Raw genomic sequence first — 18288 nt, 5'->3', positions numbered from 1 at the left:
TTAAGCACTTACAACTTTTGCTAAACACATGCTTACTACAAAGAAAAAGCAGCTTTGCTTGCATAAAACATGGACAGGTTAAAGCCCTCACACAGGTAATACATAAATACTATACTGCAATACATTTTCAAATTTCTTTCTGAACATTCTGCATTCTTCAGGAAAAAACTTCATATGGTAGCTGATAGCGCATTCATTATGGTTAACCGCTAAGGTAAACAAAGCTCCAAGTCTGCCTTGGCTGACGTTCTTAGCGTTAATTGCGTTAATTTTTTTTTGCTTATTGGGTGTGACTGCGAAAGTCACATAGATCTAGTTGCACGCTTTACAAGTACCTACGTCATTAAGGTATGTGGAAGGCATATGATGTTAATTGAAATGGGTTGCAAAGATGAAGAGTTGTCCCAAAGCTAGGCCAAATCAATGGATTCTTATTGTTATTTTCGAACTTCTGTTTAAGAAACACCTTTCTAGTTTTTTTTTTGCTTAAATTACCCACTACCCAGTCTGCAAAGTGCAAAGTATGGCAACTTTGACCTGATTTCTCATCGCCCATCAGTGCAGGTTGGTTTGGCTGGTGCAGATTTGATGTTGGTGTGGTGTCAGGTGTGGTTTGGTGTGGTGTGGTCAGGGGTGTGGTACTGGTGGGGTGTAGACCCACGCCGCATTTGATGTCTCCTCGGACGAAGAAGCTCTTGCGCATGGCCTGCGCTTCTATGCCATCCCACTTTCTCGTCTGTGGTGACTTCAACCTACCACATATTGATTGGGAAAATTTGTTTTCCTCTGCCCCAGCCGAAGACCATTCTCATGCTTTCCTGGAAGCTCTTAACGATTGCTTTCCCTTTCAAAAGGTGACCCTACCGACACGCTACCGCACTGGTGAGACACCAAACATCCTCGATCTTATTCTGACACTGGAGGACGGCATGGTGCAGAACTTGAGGTATGAAGCGGGCTTAGGTAAAAGTGACCATCTCATTCTTCAATTTGATGTGCTCTGCTACTCTTCCCGCAACAACTCTCACATGAAGCACCCTAACTATTTCAAAGGAAACCCTGCAAGGTTTATCGCCCTGGTGGAGGAAGTTGACTGGAGCTCTGCCGACGACCACAGTGTGGATGAGCAGTATACGTTTCTGTGCGAGTCCTTGCTCAAAGCTGCCAATGTCTGTTTCCCCACCAGTAAGAGAAAAAGTAATCGCAAGAACATTTACATAAATGGGCAGGCCCTACGGCTGAAGAAACGAAAAGAAGAGCTGTGGAAAATATATGTGTGTTCAAAGAATATCATTGACTACACCAGGTACACTCAGTGTAGAAACCGGTTACGGAAGTTGACAAGAAACCTGAGGAGGGACCTGGAGATCAGCCTAGCCAGAAACGTCAAAGAATGCCCGAAAGCCTTTTGGCGCTACTCCAACACTAGGATCCGAACAAAAGCCAGACTCGAAAACCTCAAAGATGACTCCGGGCTGGTGGTAAGCGATGATCTCGGGAAAGCGCACCTCTTGAATGCCTTCTTTAGCAGTGTTTTTACAGCCGAAGACGTCTCACAGATTCCCGAACCACCCTCACAGTACGCTGGCCGTCCGTTGGAGACGATCCAGATCACGTCCGAGGCTGTGAGGAGGAAGCTCGAGACCCTGAAGACGACTTGTGCACCGGGCCCTGACGGCTTACACCCGAAGCTCTTGCAACTCGCATCCCGGCCACTAGCTGGTCCACTTGCCTCCATCTATCGTGCCTCTCTCGATCAAGGCGTTATTCCCGACTCTTGGAAGGCGGCAACGGTCATTCCCATTCACAAGAAAGGCAGCAAGCAAACTCCTGGTAACTATCGTCCCATCAGTCTTACGTCGATCCCGTGCAAAATCCTCGAATCACTGATCCGGGACGAACTCATGGATTTCCTATGCTCAACAGACCAGCTCTCCAAGCACCAGCACGGGTTCCGCCCACGGAGGTCCTGCAACTCGCAACTCATTGAGGTACTGGACGACTGGAGTAAGATGATTGAGCAGGGGAGCCCAGTTGATACAGTTTACCTTGATTTTCGTAAAGCCTTTGATGCGGTCCCTCACAAGCGCCTTCTATTGAAGCTTCGTAGTCTTGGTGTGTCAGGCAACCTTCTTCAATGGATCGATGCTTTTCTCTCCGATCGGAAGCAGCAAGTCTCCGTCAACGGTCACCTCTCTGGCTGGTCTGCCGTCTCAAGTGGAGTGCCGCAAGGCTCGGTCCTCGGTCCGCTCCTGTTCCTTGCTTTCATCAACGATATGCCCGCTGTCGTCGACTGCATGGTGAAAATGTTCGCGGACGACACAAAAATCTACCGCAGCGTGTCAGCACCCTCGGAAGCGGCATCTCTGCAAGCCGACATTGATGCTGTGGTGGCCTGGTCTGACAGATGGCAACTTCCCTTCAACCAGGACAAATGCGAGGTTCTTCACCTAGGCACCAACAACGCTCAACTCCAGTACACGATGCGAGGGGTCAACCTGCAAGTGGCTGAAACCGTACGCGACCTGGGCATCCACGTGGACCCTAACCTCAAGTTCAGAAAGCAAGCAGCGGCGGCGGCGGCAAAGGCGAACCAGATCCTGGCGGTTGTCAGACGATCGTTCGAGCATATTGACGACTTTACACTCCCTCTGCTGTACAGAGCACTTGTTCGCCCCCACTTAGAGTATGGTAATGTTGCTTGGGGTCCTTTTAACCGAGCCGACCAACTCCTGATCGAACGTGTTCAGCGGAGAGCCACTCGTTTAGTCAGCTCTATCAGACACCTGCCATATGAGGAACGACTAGAGGCACTGAAGCTTCCATCACTATTCTACCGAAGACGTCGCGGGGATATGATCCAAGTGTACCAGGTTCTCCACGGCGGAATGGACCTGCTTCCAGAGGACTTCTTCACTCTTGCAGCAGTCCAGCGCACCCGCGGTCACCCGTGGAAACTCCTGAAGCCGAGGGCCGAATCAAGACCGAGAAGACAAGCGTTCGGTGCGCGGGTAGTGAACGACTGGAATAGTCTCCCCCTCTCGGTCGTGAGCGCTGCCTCTGTAGACCTCTTCAAATCCAGGCTGGACGCCCACTGGGCAAACATCAGGTACTCAGTGCCTGACTGAGTTTTGACATTCAAGTTGCCTCGAGCTCGATGAGAACGGTACCCCACAGGCCAAAGAGCCTTTCAAAATTCTGATCAAAGTAAGGTAAGGTAAGTAAGGTAAGAACATTCTACGCATAATATTCTATTTTGCGTTCGGTGCAGCACACAGTCGGACGACGAGACCGGCCATTTTGTGCGCCACTTAAAGGGACCCTCCCACCTTAACATTAGTTTTGAGTTGAGATAGCCAAGTTTGCGGCCAGGCTCAGAAACCACCATTTATCCTGGTCGCAACCCCCGCAGCTTTATGGTGTTCAAGAAATTTCTTCCCTTTACTTGCAGGGTGGGACCAGCGTGGTCCCTATCTCTTAACCATTACGGGAATCTGATGACGTCATCAGGCTTTCGAACGTCCGTTAAATGTTTGACTAAAACGTTTTGTAGCACGCGGTGGTATATGCTGCTTTGCGCGCAACAAATGCCGCACTTTCAAATAAAGTCGCTAGGAACAGCGGAGATCCCCAAAAGTAAACAAAAGTAAAAGTCTAATATCTTGAAAACCGGTGAATATTTTTCGATGAAATTTGGTAGATATTCGTTTTTGCTCTTTCTGAACCGAGCGACATCACTTTCATGCCAATTCATTAACTTTTTTGAAGGTGGGAGGGTCCCTTTAAACAATGTGCGTCAGCTAAAAAAATCAAATTTATGTTTCCAAAGAGACCACTCACAAATGTCAACAACTTCTGCAAACAGCTGCTGCGCCGCTTTCGAAATATGCGCCATCACTGCCACGCTGCCCACCGTAGTACGCTCAAAAGATTCTGCGCAGACGACAAAGGTTCTACGTGACGTCACGTAGGATCTTTGCCGTCCGTGCGACATCGAACAGCATTTTGGGCTAGGACGGCATAGAATCTTCGTCGTCCGAGAGACATCGAATGCGGGGCTAGACTGGAAAAAATGCATGCTATGCTGAAAATATCAGTTGTGGCGGGTTTGCGTTAAAAAATTTGCGCACACGTCCTGCATAAATTCATATGCGCTCCAAATTCAGCTCATGGCTGATGGCGGCCGCTATTTTTTTTTTTTTGAACAAGGATAATCCTGCAGTGGGTTCCTGGCTCCTGCCCACTGCGAGTTTGAGGGGAATAAGAGAGCGGATGACCTGGCGAAACAAGCGACTGCCCTGCCGGCTGGCCTCAGATGCACGTTTACTGACCTGGGCAGTGGGCGGTTTATTTATTGTGTGGCCTTGCGTCAATGGCGCCACAACTGGTCCGGGTCACTATTTAAGCTACTAATCGGGAAATGCTGCAGTTCCCCATCCTTGGAGAGGACCGAGAGGACGCCATTTCCATTTCAGTGTGACAGATGAGGGCCGGGGCTACTGGGGCCGCTCGCTCCAGCACCTGCACCGGATCAGCCATCTCCCGTCCTCCGAGGTGTGCCAGCGGTGCCCGGACAAGCAATGCCCCGCGGCGCCGTGTGCCGAGAAAAGGCTGATGTCCTGGAGCACGTGCTGTTCCCCTGCCCGGCCCTCGCGAGCGTGCGGCCCGCCAGTCTCTAACACACCGCTTGCCGGTTTTTGTGGCCCCGGGAACTACCGGCCCGGGCCTTGTTTTACGGCATGCCGCTACAGTGACGCTCTTGGGTAGACTTGAATTGGGTTTCCATAGAGGGATTGGCTTATTTTGACGCTCAACCCCGGAACGTATGGCTAGGTGCCGAGTCTATAGGAGGTCGCCGCCACGGCGGCTCGATGACCTGTCCCTCAGAACGAAGGAAGTCGCGACGGCTCGAAAACTGGAGACCATCTCAGCCTAATTTCGCGCGCTTAGCCTTTTATCACTTGGTCCCTAATTGGTCTTGTAAACAGAATGTCTCTTTCACAGGATAACGATACCTCTATCTCTGAATGATGAGTACAATTTCGATTGGTTTTGTGTGGTGCTAGAAGGGCATAACTGCACACCACTGCAGCATAACTAACTTATGCTACGGTCTGCAGCATGTCAAAAAGCAATTATCGTTATTTTGCATTTCTCACTTATTATGTTCTCGCTTTCACAGACACCATGTATGCACAAAGCAGCAATATAATCAACATATTATCGAGAAGAGAGCATGATGTAAGTATATTTTGGAGGTTTAAAGTTATTTGAATCATTTTTATCTTCTTTCATAGTACCCTTGTGGATGAAATTATCTTCCTCCCCATTACCACCTCTGCAGTTGGCTTTAGTTTATAGGCGAATGAATGCATAACCGCCTTCCACAGGCAGTGCGCCCATAAGTTTAAATCCCCCCCCCCCCCAAGATTTGCTGCTTTGATACGGACTGTAACGGCAATGGTAGTGATAGCTAATATATGTTTTATGTAGTGTGTGTCTAGCACTTTGCATTGACTGCTTGAATAGTTTTGAAGTATCTACGAGACCGGTCTTAGGTATACTTCGGTTGGAATTTTGGGGCATGCGCTGCCCTGGTTCGACCGTTGATGACCTGTACCCCGTTTCGCTCTCAGCTGCGGTTTGGGTCGGCCGCTGAGCGGACCATGCACGTCAGCGAGGCGCTGGTCAATCGCCTGGGACTGAGGAGTGAGCTGCAGGGCCACAACGGATGCGTCAACTGCCTCGAATGGAATGCGAATGGAACGTGAGTGATGCGTGCTAGTCGTTGTTGTTGCAATTTCTGCCTTTCCACATCATAGCATATGTTTGTGCATTACCAGCAGGAATGATTATAAAATGATTGCTTTGGAGCGTCGTGTCGAATTACTTCACTGGTGTTGCACTTTTGTAGAAGTAGGCATTTATTTCCTCGTTTTGTGTCTACGCAGTTATGTACACATGTTCGTGACCCCTGTCTATCTATTGCAGACTGCTGGCCTCTGGCTCGGACGACTACCAGGTGTGCCTGTGGCAGCCGCAGCGGGATAAACTGCTGCACACCATTCCCACCACTCACAGCGGCAACATATTCTCCGTCAAGGTGAGCGACAACAGCTGCGGGAGCGGGTCCACAACTGCCTGCGGGATGGACTGCTCGCCTCTGCCAGCCAGGCCACGGGTCTGCAACAGAGATCGGGGACGTTTTCATTGTACGGGCCTCATGAGCAAGGAGTTGATGGCGTTGGCCTTCACTGTATGGACGCTCAGAGCCAACCGCCTTACGTCTTGCAGAGCGTCGTCTTTGCTGAGCCTTGGAGGCTAACTAAACCGTGAGGCGTACCGTCTTCCTGAATATAGCTAGTTCGATGATATTTGGCGTCATGTTCCGGTCTTGACTGTAATATATTTTAGTTTATGCTCTGTTCTGTGTTCTTACCATGTCTCGTGTTTAACTTTCTAGCCCGTTGATCCCTGCTCCTGCCGTCCAGTTTATGCCGGAGTCCAATGACGGCGTGGTGGCCACATGCGCGGCCGACTGTCACCTGAAGGTGATCGACGTGCGCTTCAGCGAGGTGACCCACCAGTGCAGCTGCCACCACGGCCGCGTCAAGCGGCTGGCCGTGGCGCCGCACCTGCCCTACTTAGTGTGGTCGGCCGGAGAGGACGGGCTCATCATGTGAGTCGCCAGGCCGGAGACTGGCCGTGACTTACGCGTCTCAGTACTTTGTGATGGCTGGGCTTCTGTTTTGTTCCTAGTATAATTCAGCGCTTTTATCGTGGTGAATTCAACTGTGTAGGTATACAGTAAAAAAAAGGCACTATTCCGTGACGTTTGTTTGGTGGTGATACGGATGATCGGGCTACTGCAGTTGTTACCGCGGTTATGCAATATGCATGACACCTGTATGTGTCCGTTCGCAGGCAGCTCGACCTGCGCGCCAAGCACCGGTGCCGGCCGGGCGGCGGCGGTGGCAGCGTGCTTGTCAACCTGCAGTCGCAGTGCGGCGTCGGCAGCGAGGCCAAGTGCGTCGCCGTGTGCCCGTCGCGGCCCGACCTGCTCGCTGTAGGCGCTAACGACCCGTACGTGCGCGTGTACGACCGGCGGATGGTGCGGCTGGGCGGCCTGCCGGCCGGCGCCGCGAAGCCGGGCTCCTCTGCCGAACAGGATCCCGTCACACCGGACGGGGCCGTGCAGTACTTCTGTCCAGGTCAGACCGAGAACGGGGACACTATTTGTTCTGTTCGCGAACACTGGAGCTTCCGATTATGTAACGTGGGGAGTAGTAGATTTCCGGTTAACCGTTAAAATGCTATATCGCTTTTGAGATCCGGCTAACACCTGAATTCATTGAGTGAATTCATTGCTAGTTTGTCTCATTTCCGTCTCATGGAATGCAGATACAGCCACTGTTCTCTCACGTCTCATTTCCGTCTCATGGAATGCAGATACAGCCACTGTTCTCTCACCTCACGTCCTGACCCGCCGGTTGCTCGGTTTTGCGTCCGCTGACGCCCTGCCTTCGGCTGCCTCTGGCCTCAAAACCTGCCATCCACTGACACCGCCGCCCTGTTCATCTGCAGGTCACCTGTCGCGGCCGGGGTCGGGGACGTCGGAGCGGCGCCGGCGCCGACCGCTGGCCGTCACCTACGTGTCCTACAGCGCCGACGGCCGCCACCTGCTGGCCAACCTGGGCAGTGAGCAGGTGTACCTGTTCGACACCGCCGAGCCGCGCCGCGTGGACGTCCTGGGCGCGGCGCCGCTCCAGCGGCCGCCAGACACGCCCGCCGGTGGGTGACGCTGCTCGGACCGCGGCTACTAGCCGCCGCTTACGGAAAGTGCTAGGTCTAAGACGGGCTACGAGGTAGGTTGGGGGGTCCGTATCAAAGCGTCCAAAACCGCAGCACCCAAAGTACGCAACATCCAAAACCGCAGCGTCCAAAGTACGCAACGTCCAAAATACGTCCAAAATCGGGTTTATAGGGGGCATTCACAAAGTCCAAAACCGAAACATCCAAAACCGCAACGTCCAAAAACGTTTCATCCAAAAAACGCAACATCCAAAGACGCAACATCCAAAGTACGTAACCTCCAAAACCAACCTAACATAACCTAACCTAACCTAACCTAACCGAACCTAACCTAACCTACTGATTTTTGCCTATCCCTAACCCAACCTAACCTAACCTAACTGAACCTAACCTAACCTACTGATTTTTGCCTACCGGGGATAAGGAAACCCAACATAACCTAACCTAACCTAACCTAACCTAACCTAACCTAATCTAACCTACTGATCTATGCCTACCGGGAATAAGGAAACCTAACCTAACCTAACCTAGCCTAACCTAACCTAACGGTTTTGGATGTTGCGTACCTTGGATGTTGCGTACTTTGGATGATGCGTCCTTGGATGTTGCGTTTTTGGATGATACGTTTTGGATGTTGCGGTTTTGGATGTTTCGGTTTTGGACGTTGTGAATGCTCCCTATATACCCGATTTTGGACTTATTTTGGACGTTGCGTACTTTGGACGCTGCGGTTTTGGATGTTGCGTACTTTGGATGCTGCGGTCTTGGACGCTTTGATGGTCCCCCAGGTTGGGCTGTTTGAGACTCGTTTATCAATGAATTATCGGTCGAAAAGTTTTTGAGCGAGTACAGCTACTATTGAGTCGGACAAACTACACGGATTGGTCTGGATTTATTGTTACTTCAGTGTATTATTTGTGTTAAAGGTAGTGTGCCACCTTTGAAAGATTTCCCATTTTATTTTTCCTAGGATAAGAAGCTTCTGTTTTTACCTAATATCGCAAAAAAAAAATCAAAAATGGGCCTGGAATAGTGCCTTTTTCGCCTAAAAGTTTATCGGTTTTTAGATATGTATAACAACTGTAGTGGGCTCACCTGCAAACAGGCGTCGGGCAACAATCGCGAATGCGGCGCACTTGTGACAATAAGCAAAGGTCATTATAGTGTTACGACCATACGACGTACGGGAATGAGTTATCAGCTGTCTAATCGTAGACAACACAATGTCGAGCCTTAAACTGTAAGCCCGTATTGGTATTGTTTCTTTTATTTGGCTGTCGAACATTATTTATGGTTTGAAATATGATTTTATGTAAAATAATTGATATGAAAAAGCCGTCTTATAAGTTATGACCCCATTTCACCACACGCAAGTGGCAGAAATGACAATGATCAGCTGACGCATTTTTCTTGGCCGAAGTCAGAGCGCGCGGCCCGACCACTGGGCCCGACGCACCACGCGTATTTGGAAATTCCGACCTCGACGAGCATCAGAAGCCACCTAACAGGCGTGTTCGAAACCGCAGGAGATGATGATGAACGGGTTTATCGAAACTTGATTGGATGAGCATATCGGTAATAGCGATTTCAGTGTGTGCATTTATTGTTCATAGTGGTGTGAAATGTGGTTGGGGTACGACCGACAACCCGTCGGGGCGAATTTCGCACTGGGGTACTCAAAATTTGAAGAATTTAAGACGTTTCCATGAGTTTTGAAGGTATGGATAAGTTCTAAAAATCCGGTTCTCCTTATCTGGGCCATTAACTCCATACGGTCCAAGAAAGCTGGCACACTACCTTTAATTAAAATTGTGCGCAATCTGGTTAGGAGCTGTTTTTAGTTGATAAGATTGCAATGAGTTATGTTAATAGATAATCGTCCAGCGAATAACGTTGCCATCCCCGAGTAAGTCTCAGTCCCCACCTTCCTCGTCTTTTCCGTCCCACCCTTCCCGTGACCTTTCTCCCCCACCCCCTCCTGGCCGCTCCGTCTCCCTCTCCGCTCTGTAACCGTCTCGTCTCTGTCGGCGCAGAGACGCTGCCGGGCCGGCTGGACCGGCTGCGCCAGGAGGCCAACCTGTGTCACCAGCAGTCGCGCTACTCGGCGGCTATCGAGCTCAACAGTCGCGCCATCCGACTGCGGCCGTCGGTGGCCACATTCTACTCGAACCGCGCGGCCGCCTACCTGAAACGCGCCTGGTGAGCACAGGCTGGGGATCTGCTCACTTTACGACGTCTGGCGTCGTGATAGTTATTTCATGAATTCACCGAATCTCAAGTGTACATACGCTGCTGTTTCAAATGAATTCCTAAATGAATTTAGGTTATCCTTTGATTGTAACAAAACATTTTTTTCCTGCAAAGCTGTTTTTATTATTAACCGCCTTGTGCTAGATCCTTATTCGTCGTGGTTGCTATCAGGCTATGCTGTACTGCATCGCGCATGCCTCGCGACTGCGGCCACTGACTGACCCTTCTACCGGTAGGGACGGTGACGTGTACGCGGCGGCGCGGGACTGCCAGCGCACGCTGCAGCTACAGCCAGGCCACGTGAAGGCGGCGTTCCGACTCTGCCGGTGTCTGCTGGAGCTGGGCCACCTGAGGTCGGCCACCGAGGCGCTGGCAGCGTTCCGTCGCCACCACACCCACCAGGCCAACAGCCACGCCGTGCTGATGCTGGAGCGAGACCTGAAGGAGGCCCAGTTCCACCAGTCCGGCGCCGGTGAGACGGACGGGCGTGGGGCGGGCGTGGCGTGGATCGTGGGGGGCTGTCGCAGGTGGTCTGAGTGGGTTGGTGTTGATTATCAGCATTGTATGCTCTATGAACTATGAAGAGATTGATTCCGTTTGTCTCACAAATATTGAGACTTAGCAAGAAACTTACCGCTGAGAAGCGACCCCGCGTTTCTGCTTTTTGAGGCCGTTGTTCATGATTAAATCCAGACTAATTACCGCGTTGATCACTCGCCAATGTTTCTCCCTGGCTGACCGCTACGTCCCGTCCTTCCGCAGCAGACCGTAACGGCGGCCCGCCGGAGCCGCTAATCAAGATGGAAGGTCTGCTGGACTGGTCGCAGGGCACACCTTCTGATCAGGAGCGCTCCTGGCGCCGTTCAGCGGCCGACTTCGAAACCCGCTACTGCGGACACTGCAACACCACCACAGACATCAAGGAGGCCAACTTCTTCGGCAGGTGAGGCGACGTGGCAGGCGCTGGGGTGTCACTGTTAGTTGTTACACTGTTACAGTGAGGAGACGAGTGGTCATTGTGATGTTTGCAGACGTGTTACTGTGATCTTTTTACCAAGGTTAGTGGCTCACGTCGTGCATCATTCCGTATTGTATGCAATGCGCTGCTGTGTTGAGTCGAACGCCCGAAACTGACGCCCGCCCGCGGCGCCACAGGGATGGCCAGTTCGTACTGGCCGGCTCCGACGACGGCACCTTCTTCATCTGGGAGCGGCACACGGCCTCGATCGTGCGCGTGCTGCGCGGCGACTCGACCATCGTCAACTGCGTGCAGCCGCACCCGCGGCTCTGCCTGCTGGCCAGTAGCGGCATCGACAGCTGCGTGCGCCTCTGGGAGCCGCTGGCCGAGCACGCCGAGCAGGAGCGCGCCGTCACCGACACGGACCGCGCCGCGCTCGACAACCAGCAGCGCATGAACGCCAACCCTATCGACATGATGCTGCTCAGCTTCGGCGCGCGCGTGGCCACCGGCACCGACGACTCGGTCAGCCAGGGCGTGCCGTGCCGGACCAGCTAGGGCGGCGGCCGGCGACGGACGCGGGCGTCTTTCAGGTGGGCCTCTCTCGCTCTCTCTCGGTAGTGTTCTGGTCTGGGAGGGGTGGGGCGGGAGAGTGCGGATGCAGGGTAACCCGGCGCAGGCTGGCGAGTGTGTGATCTGTGGGAGGGTGCAATGTTGAACCAAATCAGCCGGGGCCGGCAGGCTGCCCGGCGGTGCGGAGGCCGGTCGGCACGCAGAGCTGCCACTAACCCGCCGTGTGCACCGTCGGTGGGAGGGGGGGGGGAGGGAGCGGTCAGGCTAGGACGGCAGGAGTCCTCGGGGGGGGGGGGGGGGTGAGCGGCACAGGTCTGCAGTCGCTCGCCGCGGGTGAATCGTGCCCATAAGTATGTACTATCGCGCTGTTTTGTTTGCGGTTCAGATTGTAGATTATCCAAGAAGATGGTATATAATATATTGCATTGTATCTCATGATAGGTGCTTCGTGTGTATTGGCTGAGCGTTTTCTGGAGGATATGTTATTGTTACGGGTGATTGTGGTAGTAGCACATATAATTAAGAACGACTGGTTTTCAATCGCATACAGTTGGTGAGCGTGATCGAGCTTCATAAAACTCTTGATCGTTTCACAGGTATGTCTGTTCTCTTCACGCCTAACTAAAACTTTAGCATAGAAAGGTTTGTACCTGATTCGCCTGTCGAGTTTTCGGTACCATTGGACCTCGTCCATAAGACTGCTGTGACGACAAGAATAAATTATATCCCTGTATTAATAAAGCCTCTCCATCCGTTTAAGTACATAGCGAACCCCCACACAGCCATAAAATGTAAGAAAACAGCAAAAATCACGAGCCAAAATGTAAACATGCATGTCATACGGAAAACACCAAGAACTTTAGTTGAATCGTACACCTGAAAAAATCAAACAAACGAAAATTCCGTCAGATGAGGTAACACTTCGAAACTGCTGGCGTCAATGAATTGTACATTAAAACTCCGGACGATATGCCAGTTTACGGCTGGCGCCGATCTGGGATCGGCTGTGGCCCAGTCAGAGGTGATTCTCTGGCCCGACTGGTGCCACAGAGTTCCAACGGCAACGCCAGAGTCTCGTTAAGTGCAAACACAGTCCGGGGTTACCTAAACATTCCCTGGAGCCAGACTATCAGGCATGGCACGGCGTTGGCGGGCTTACACCCAGCGTGTGGCATGCGCAGTGATTCTCCCTCTCTGCTGTCGGTTGGAAATCAGCAGCCACTGCAGCTGGGCGTCCCAGCAGCAGCTTCAACTGTCCATTTGAGCACCAGCCCGTAACACACCGCGCAGCTGGAGCACAATAACGAAGGCAATGTCAAACGCGTCCAGGCGACATATCAGATCACTTCTTGAACCCTCCCCCTTCCCCACAGTTGTACACACACGCCACTAAGGGGCGACCACTGCACGTGACGGGTCTTGACCGTCACAGTTCCGAGTCTGTTGACCCTGTTAGCACGTCAGCATCACTCTGCCTTCTTCTCAGCTGCCTTCATCTGTACGCGTGCCTTCTGCTCCATCACCTGACTGAGGGCACCATTGGTGCACCACAGCCAGTTGCACTGCGAAGAGCAGCGGGGATGCTGAATGCAAATGCTTTCGTAAAAACCTGCCCATTTTAGATTCGGGGATACGAAGGTCGTAAGGTCGTAACTCAAATATAAAAACTGAAGACCCACAAGATTAATGAACATGACATTGAGTAGGTTTGAGAATTGGAAGTGCGTCGCTAACCGATTGAAGGGACTTACCACAATGAGCAGACAGTTAAGTAGAATGGGCATGGAGAACATGATGGATATAAACATCCCCTCGCTGTCAAAGTACTGCTGCTTGGAGAAGGCCCTGAAACGGTGAAGCCCAGACGTGAGATACGACACAAAGTGATGGCAGTGTTAACCCGCCCATTGCACTGTGCTAGAAAAAAAAGAGCACCTCACAAACTTCTAAGACAAAAGACAAACTCCCAACTCCTTTTCTCCCCATGTTCGCTCAACTCGTGGCACTGGTTGAGTTCGCATTCAAGAGCGTAATTGGGGTTCCAGGCGCACCAGAACCCGTCACTGGCCTTTGATACCAAGATTACTTTACTACTCTCTGATACGGCGCCTCGAAAAGTTCCAAACCATCTCACAGGGTTAGTCCATGGGTATGTTCCAGTCGCACTTTCCAACACCTCTAAGCTCCTCGAAGAGCAAGATAGAGGAGGTTGGAGCAGGGTGCTGCGCTCCTTGGCTTTGAAGGGGCTAGAGCTGCCACTGGAACAGGGAAGCAAGCTTGGAGGAGTTTAGAGGTGTTAAAAAGTGCGACTGGAACAGACCCCATGATGCCCGCCGAGGTACCCCAACAGCCCCAGCCTCGTCACGCTCGAGTATTAGTCAATTCCTGATCACGAAAACCATGTAGCGCATGAAATTAAAAATAACAAGGCTGATCTATGTATATTCCATTCACGTTCTGTCCTCATCAGTGTCGTTTCTGCCTTGACCGGTGTTGGACATTGAGTTGCCCGGATCCCTGCCAACAATTTTTCTAATTCCTAAAAAAAAAAAAAACATGATATCACCGATCCACCATTCTGGTAGTCTTATATGGTACAACGTTTCTTTGAGCATGATTGTAATCAATAAAAATGGTAAAATTGACCTTATGCTCATAATATCAGATAAATTAATTGAAAAAAGGTCCAGAATATATTTTCGAACTTGGTTCTTCTTCGGTGGAATCAAAAATGGCGAGAGAGCGGCAATTACAATAAAATTCAAACTGTTAAAAACACACATCAATTCACTATGCATCTTCCTACATACAAAATTTCAGCGAAGCCTACATCACATCCATATAATTATATAGTTCAGACTTTACCAGTTACAAGATCAAGCTTATCAAGGATTTTGTCATCATCCATATTAGCACATGCAGAATCAATGTGACACGAGTCTCAAAGCACAGCATCATCATTACAGTCAGTAGCTATCACATTAGTAGATAACAGGTACTGATCACGTCTTAAGATCATCGTCATTATCACAAACACAATCGAACATGAACGAGTGCCCATCTCACTGTGGGCGAGTACCGCCGCATAGGTACTGCTCACATCACAAGATCATATAGCCAATATCATAAGAGAATATAGGAACCGGTGTACAAGTACATATAGCGTAATGGTAAGTCTGTGTGCGCGTAGGTGTGTGTAGGACGTGGGTGTGTGCGTGGGGGGGGGGGGTGTATGTGTATAAGTGCGTGAGAGCGGGTGTGGGCGTGTGGGCGTGAATAGGTGGGTATTAGTGTGTGAGTGGGTGTGCGTGGGGGGGTGTGGTTACGTTCGTCGAGACATGAAGCTAAATTTCTGAGTATGGCACTGGCTTTATCAGGGACCATGAGGAGTTCATGATGTTGAGTGAGGGTTTGTGGTTTCGAATTTCTATTGACTCGGCAATTTTGAGTTCAGGGACATCTTTGCACACCTGAAGAATGCTGATGGTGAGCGAAGAATGATCCGTGTTGGCGTCTGGGTGACACTGTTTGAAATGTTCTCCAAATGGTGTGTTTTGGTGTTGTTTTTGGCGTCCCGAAGATGTTCATTGTATCTGAGCCTTACACTTCGCTTGCTTTCTCCTATGTAGGTGCTTTTTTGGTCTGGACATAGGTTACACTTGATCAGGTAAACGGCATTTTTTGTGTGGCACCTGCCTTCTAATCCCGACAGGCAGGAGTTGCATTTCCGGCCTCCTGCTGGGCATGGAGGCTTCTCTAGTGCGGATCGACTGAGTTTACTGCAGAGCGTCTCGCCACTCTTCCAAGCAATCCGAATTGGTAGCTTTGACTTTTTGACAATGCTCTCGATTTTGCCCGAAATGCTATCATCAATGTATGGGAGACTCAGGTATGTAATTTCGTCTGGGGATTTAGTAGGTCTCTTGGTCGGATCGGTTTTCTGAGGGCGTTGGAGTTTGACCCGAGACTTTGTCTTTTGGATCATTTTGTTAGGGTAGCCGTTATTTTTAAACAGTGACTCTATCTTGGCCATCCCTCGGTTTTGTGCATTCTTCAGGTGTGCAAAGATGTCGCTGAACTCAAAATTGCCGAGTCAATAGAAATTCGAAACCACAAACCCTCACTCAACATCATGAACTCCTCATGGTCCCTGATAAAGCCAGTGCCATACTCAGAAATTTAGCTTCATGTCTCGACGAACGTAACCACACCCACACACCCACACCCACTCACACACTAATACCCACCTATTCACGCCCACACGCCCACACCCGCTCTCACGCACTTATACACATACACCCCCCCCCCCACGCACACACCCACGTCCTACACACACCTACGCGCACACAGACTTACCATTACGCTATATGTACTTGTACACCGGTTCCTATATTCTCTTATGATATTGGCTATATGATCTTGTGATGTGAGCAGTACCTATGCGGCGGTACTCGCCCACAGTGAGATGGGCACTCGTTCATGTTCGATTGTGTTTGTGATAATGACGATGATCTTGAGACGTGATCAGTACCTGTTATCTACTAATGTGATAGCTACTGACTGTAATGATGATACTGTGCTTTGAGACTCGTGTCACATTGATTCTGCATGTGCTAATATGGATGATGACAAAATCCTTGATAAGCTTGATCTTGTAACTGGTAAAGTCTGAACTATATAATTATATGGATGTGATGTAGGCTTCGCTGAAATTTTGTATGTAGGAAGATGCATAGTGAATTGATGTGTGTTTTTAACAGTTTGAATTTTATTGTAATTGCCGCTCTCTCGCCATTTTTGATTCCACCGAAGAAGAACCAAGTTCGAAAATATATTCTGGACCTTTTTTCAATTAATTTATCTGATATTATGAGCATAAGGTCAATTTTACCATTTTTATTGATTCTGGTAGTCGAGTATTCTAATCAGAGTACCCCAGTCAACGATCCTGGAACAACATATTTTATGTCTCCCGCTCCTCACTCAAAATAATTATCTTTCTTCCTTCAAAGATTATGAAATTCATCCTTGTTCTACCTACACAGGCAGGGAACAGGACGCAATGCAGGTATTCAATGAATTGGTAGCTGGTAGTGGGAGAGGGACTGGTGAGAGTCCTACAGTGTACATCATAAGCATTTCTGAGTTGCTTTGAATTGCTTGGATATGAAGTTTTTTAAACAAAAACTGCTGATAAAATGATTTATCTATTACACAGGAGGAGTAAGGGCAATGCTCTTCAGTGGCTAGCCTTCATGCCCAGTGCTTTGTTGCTCACATTCATTCACATTATAGGTACAGCCCATATGCTATTGAGAGCTAACTTACCTCCAATGTGTTGCTGCCAGGGTGTTGATGTCTTCTGAGAAATATACCAAAGATACTGAAAGGAAAAGCAAGGAAAAGTGAGTTCAAATAAGCAGCCCGTTAAACACCTATGAGTTTTTAAGATGCATGGTAAAGTGCAGCTGATGAACAGCTGCACAGCATGCTCTAGTTGTCTCTGACTGATCCTACCAACTAATAACTGCACATTTTTATGACTAGAAATATACTTACACAAGGTGAGGAAGAGACCACATTGCACATGCAGCTTCCTCCTTGCAATCAAAGCCACCAGGAACATCAGTATGTGCCAACTTATAAGGCCCATAATCCATGGTTCTGACCAGTCAACCTGCAATCGGACATTGACATACATCACTCAAGAGCAGAAATAGTGGGGCCATTAAATACCAACACATTCAATAATGATAATGTCAGAACCCTTATTGCCAATTTGCTTTTGCTGAAATAAAACTGAAACATTAAACAAACTCTGATATCATAACATGCATTCTGATTCATGACAAAGTAAACATTTCTTTACAGTGTAGCTCAGTCAAATGCATAAAATATTGATCAAAAAATAATCTATTAAACACAATGGGTTGATGCTTAATGCTTATGTTTCTGTACTTACGTTCGGTCGTCGCGCTTTAAATAAAAGCATCGTTTTCGACTTACCTCTGATAAAAAGCCAAGGAAACTAAAGCCAATTTCCTCATCCTCAACGATGCCTCCTTTTTCCGATGAAGCCATTTTTGATTTTGTTGAGTTTTGCAGAACTTTTAAAAGTGACGATTCAGAATATGAATAACTTGTTGGAAAGAATATGGCCTTTTGCAATATTTTATTTAATTCTAAGCAACTATACCAAGTTTCTCTGAAGCGGATTTGTTTACAACTCGCATTTGTCTAAACAGCGCCGAAAAAGAGGCAGTAGTTGCAGAGCGAAATAAAGCACCGCAACGAAATAATAATTGCTGCCAATTTACATCTAAAATCAAGTGGGCGTCGTCCGTCGATTTTTATGTTGGATCACGAGTCACGACTCACGACCGTTATTTGGGCCGTTAGCTTGGTGCAGTTCTAGTTAAACGCATACCTTATATGAAATTTGGTTTATATTAGGTCAAACATTAAACACTTAGCAGATTAGACTTAGCAGAATTAAACACTTAGCAGATAACACAACAATTAGCACTTAGACGTTAGGTACCAAAGTCCAAAACAATGCTAGGTATTAACCAAACAACCGAGAAGTTCAGAGGGGATGGTTGCGTCACTACTTGCTAGCATGCAACATGCACTTTGCGTGTAAATATATGCCGAATATATGCTAAACTTATTTGGCGTTGGTCTTACGAGCTACT

At 49.3% G+C, this 18288-nt stretch overlaps 2 protein-coding genes across 2 annotated transcripts; one reads left to right on the top strand and one right to left on the bottom strand.

Annotated features, from left to right (window-relative positions):
* The first annotated feature begins 213 nt into the window (after nt 1–213).
* LOC122367826 (WD and tetratricopeptide repeats protein 1-like) lies at nt 214–12352 on the top strand. The gene is made up of 11 exons (XM_043341254.1): nt 214–348; nt 5183–5241; nt 5637–5767; nt 5992–6103; nt 6492–6679; nt 6925–7211; nt 7585–7791; nt 9846–10011; nt 10299–10534; nt 10825–11005; nt 11218–12352. The coding sequence occupies exons 2-11, from the start codon at nt 5188–5190 to the stop codon at nt 11576–11578; spliced, it is 1923 nt and encodes a 640-aa protein (XP_043197189.1). The 5' UTR covers nt 214–348; nt 5183–5187; the 3' UTR covers nt 11579–12352.
* On the bottom strand, nt 12310–17818 carry LOC122367828 (transmembrane protein 18-like). The gene is made up of 5 exons (XM_043341261.1): nt 17600–17818; nt 17153–17270; nt 16922–16976; nt 13345–13438; nt 12310–13155 (listed from the first exon to the last, which is right to left on the bottom strand). The coding sequence occupies exons 1-5, from the start codon at nt 17672–17674 to the stop codon at nt 13060–13062; spliced, it is 438 nt and encodes a 145-aa protein (XP_043197196.1). The 5' UTR covers nt 17675–17818; the 3' UTR covers nt 12310–13059.
* Between the last annotated feature and the right edge of the window lie 470 nt (nt 17819–18288).

The sequence above is a fragment of the Amphibalanus amphitrite genome, unplaced genomic scaffold (genome assembly GCF_019059575.1).
Source record: "Amphibalanus amphitrite isolate SeventyFive unplaced genomic scaffold, NRLGWU_Aamphi_draft 000899F_arrow, whole genome shotgun sequence".
Classification (NCBI taxonomy): Eukaryota; Metazoa; Arthropoda; class Thecostraca; order Balanomorpha; family Balanidae; genus Amphibalanus; species Amphibalanus amphitrite.
This window is presented reverse-complemented; position numbering and strand designations above follow the sequence as displayed.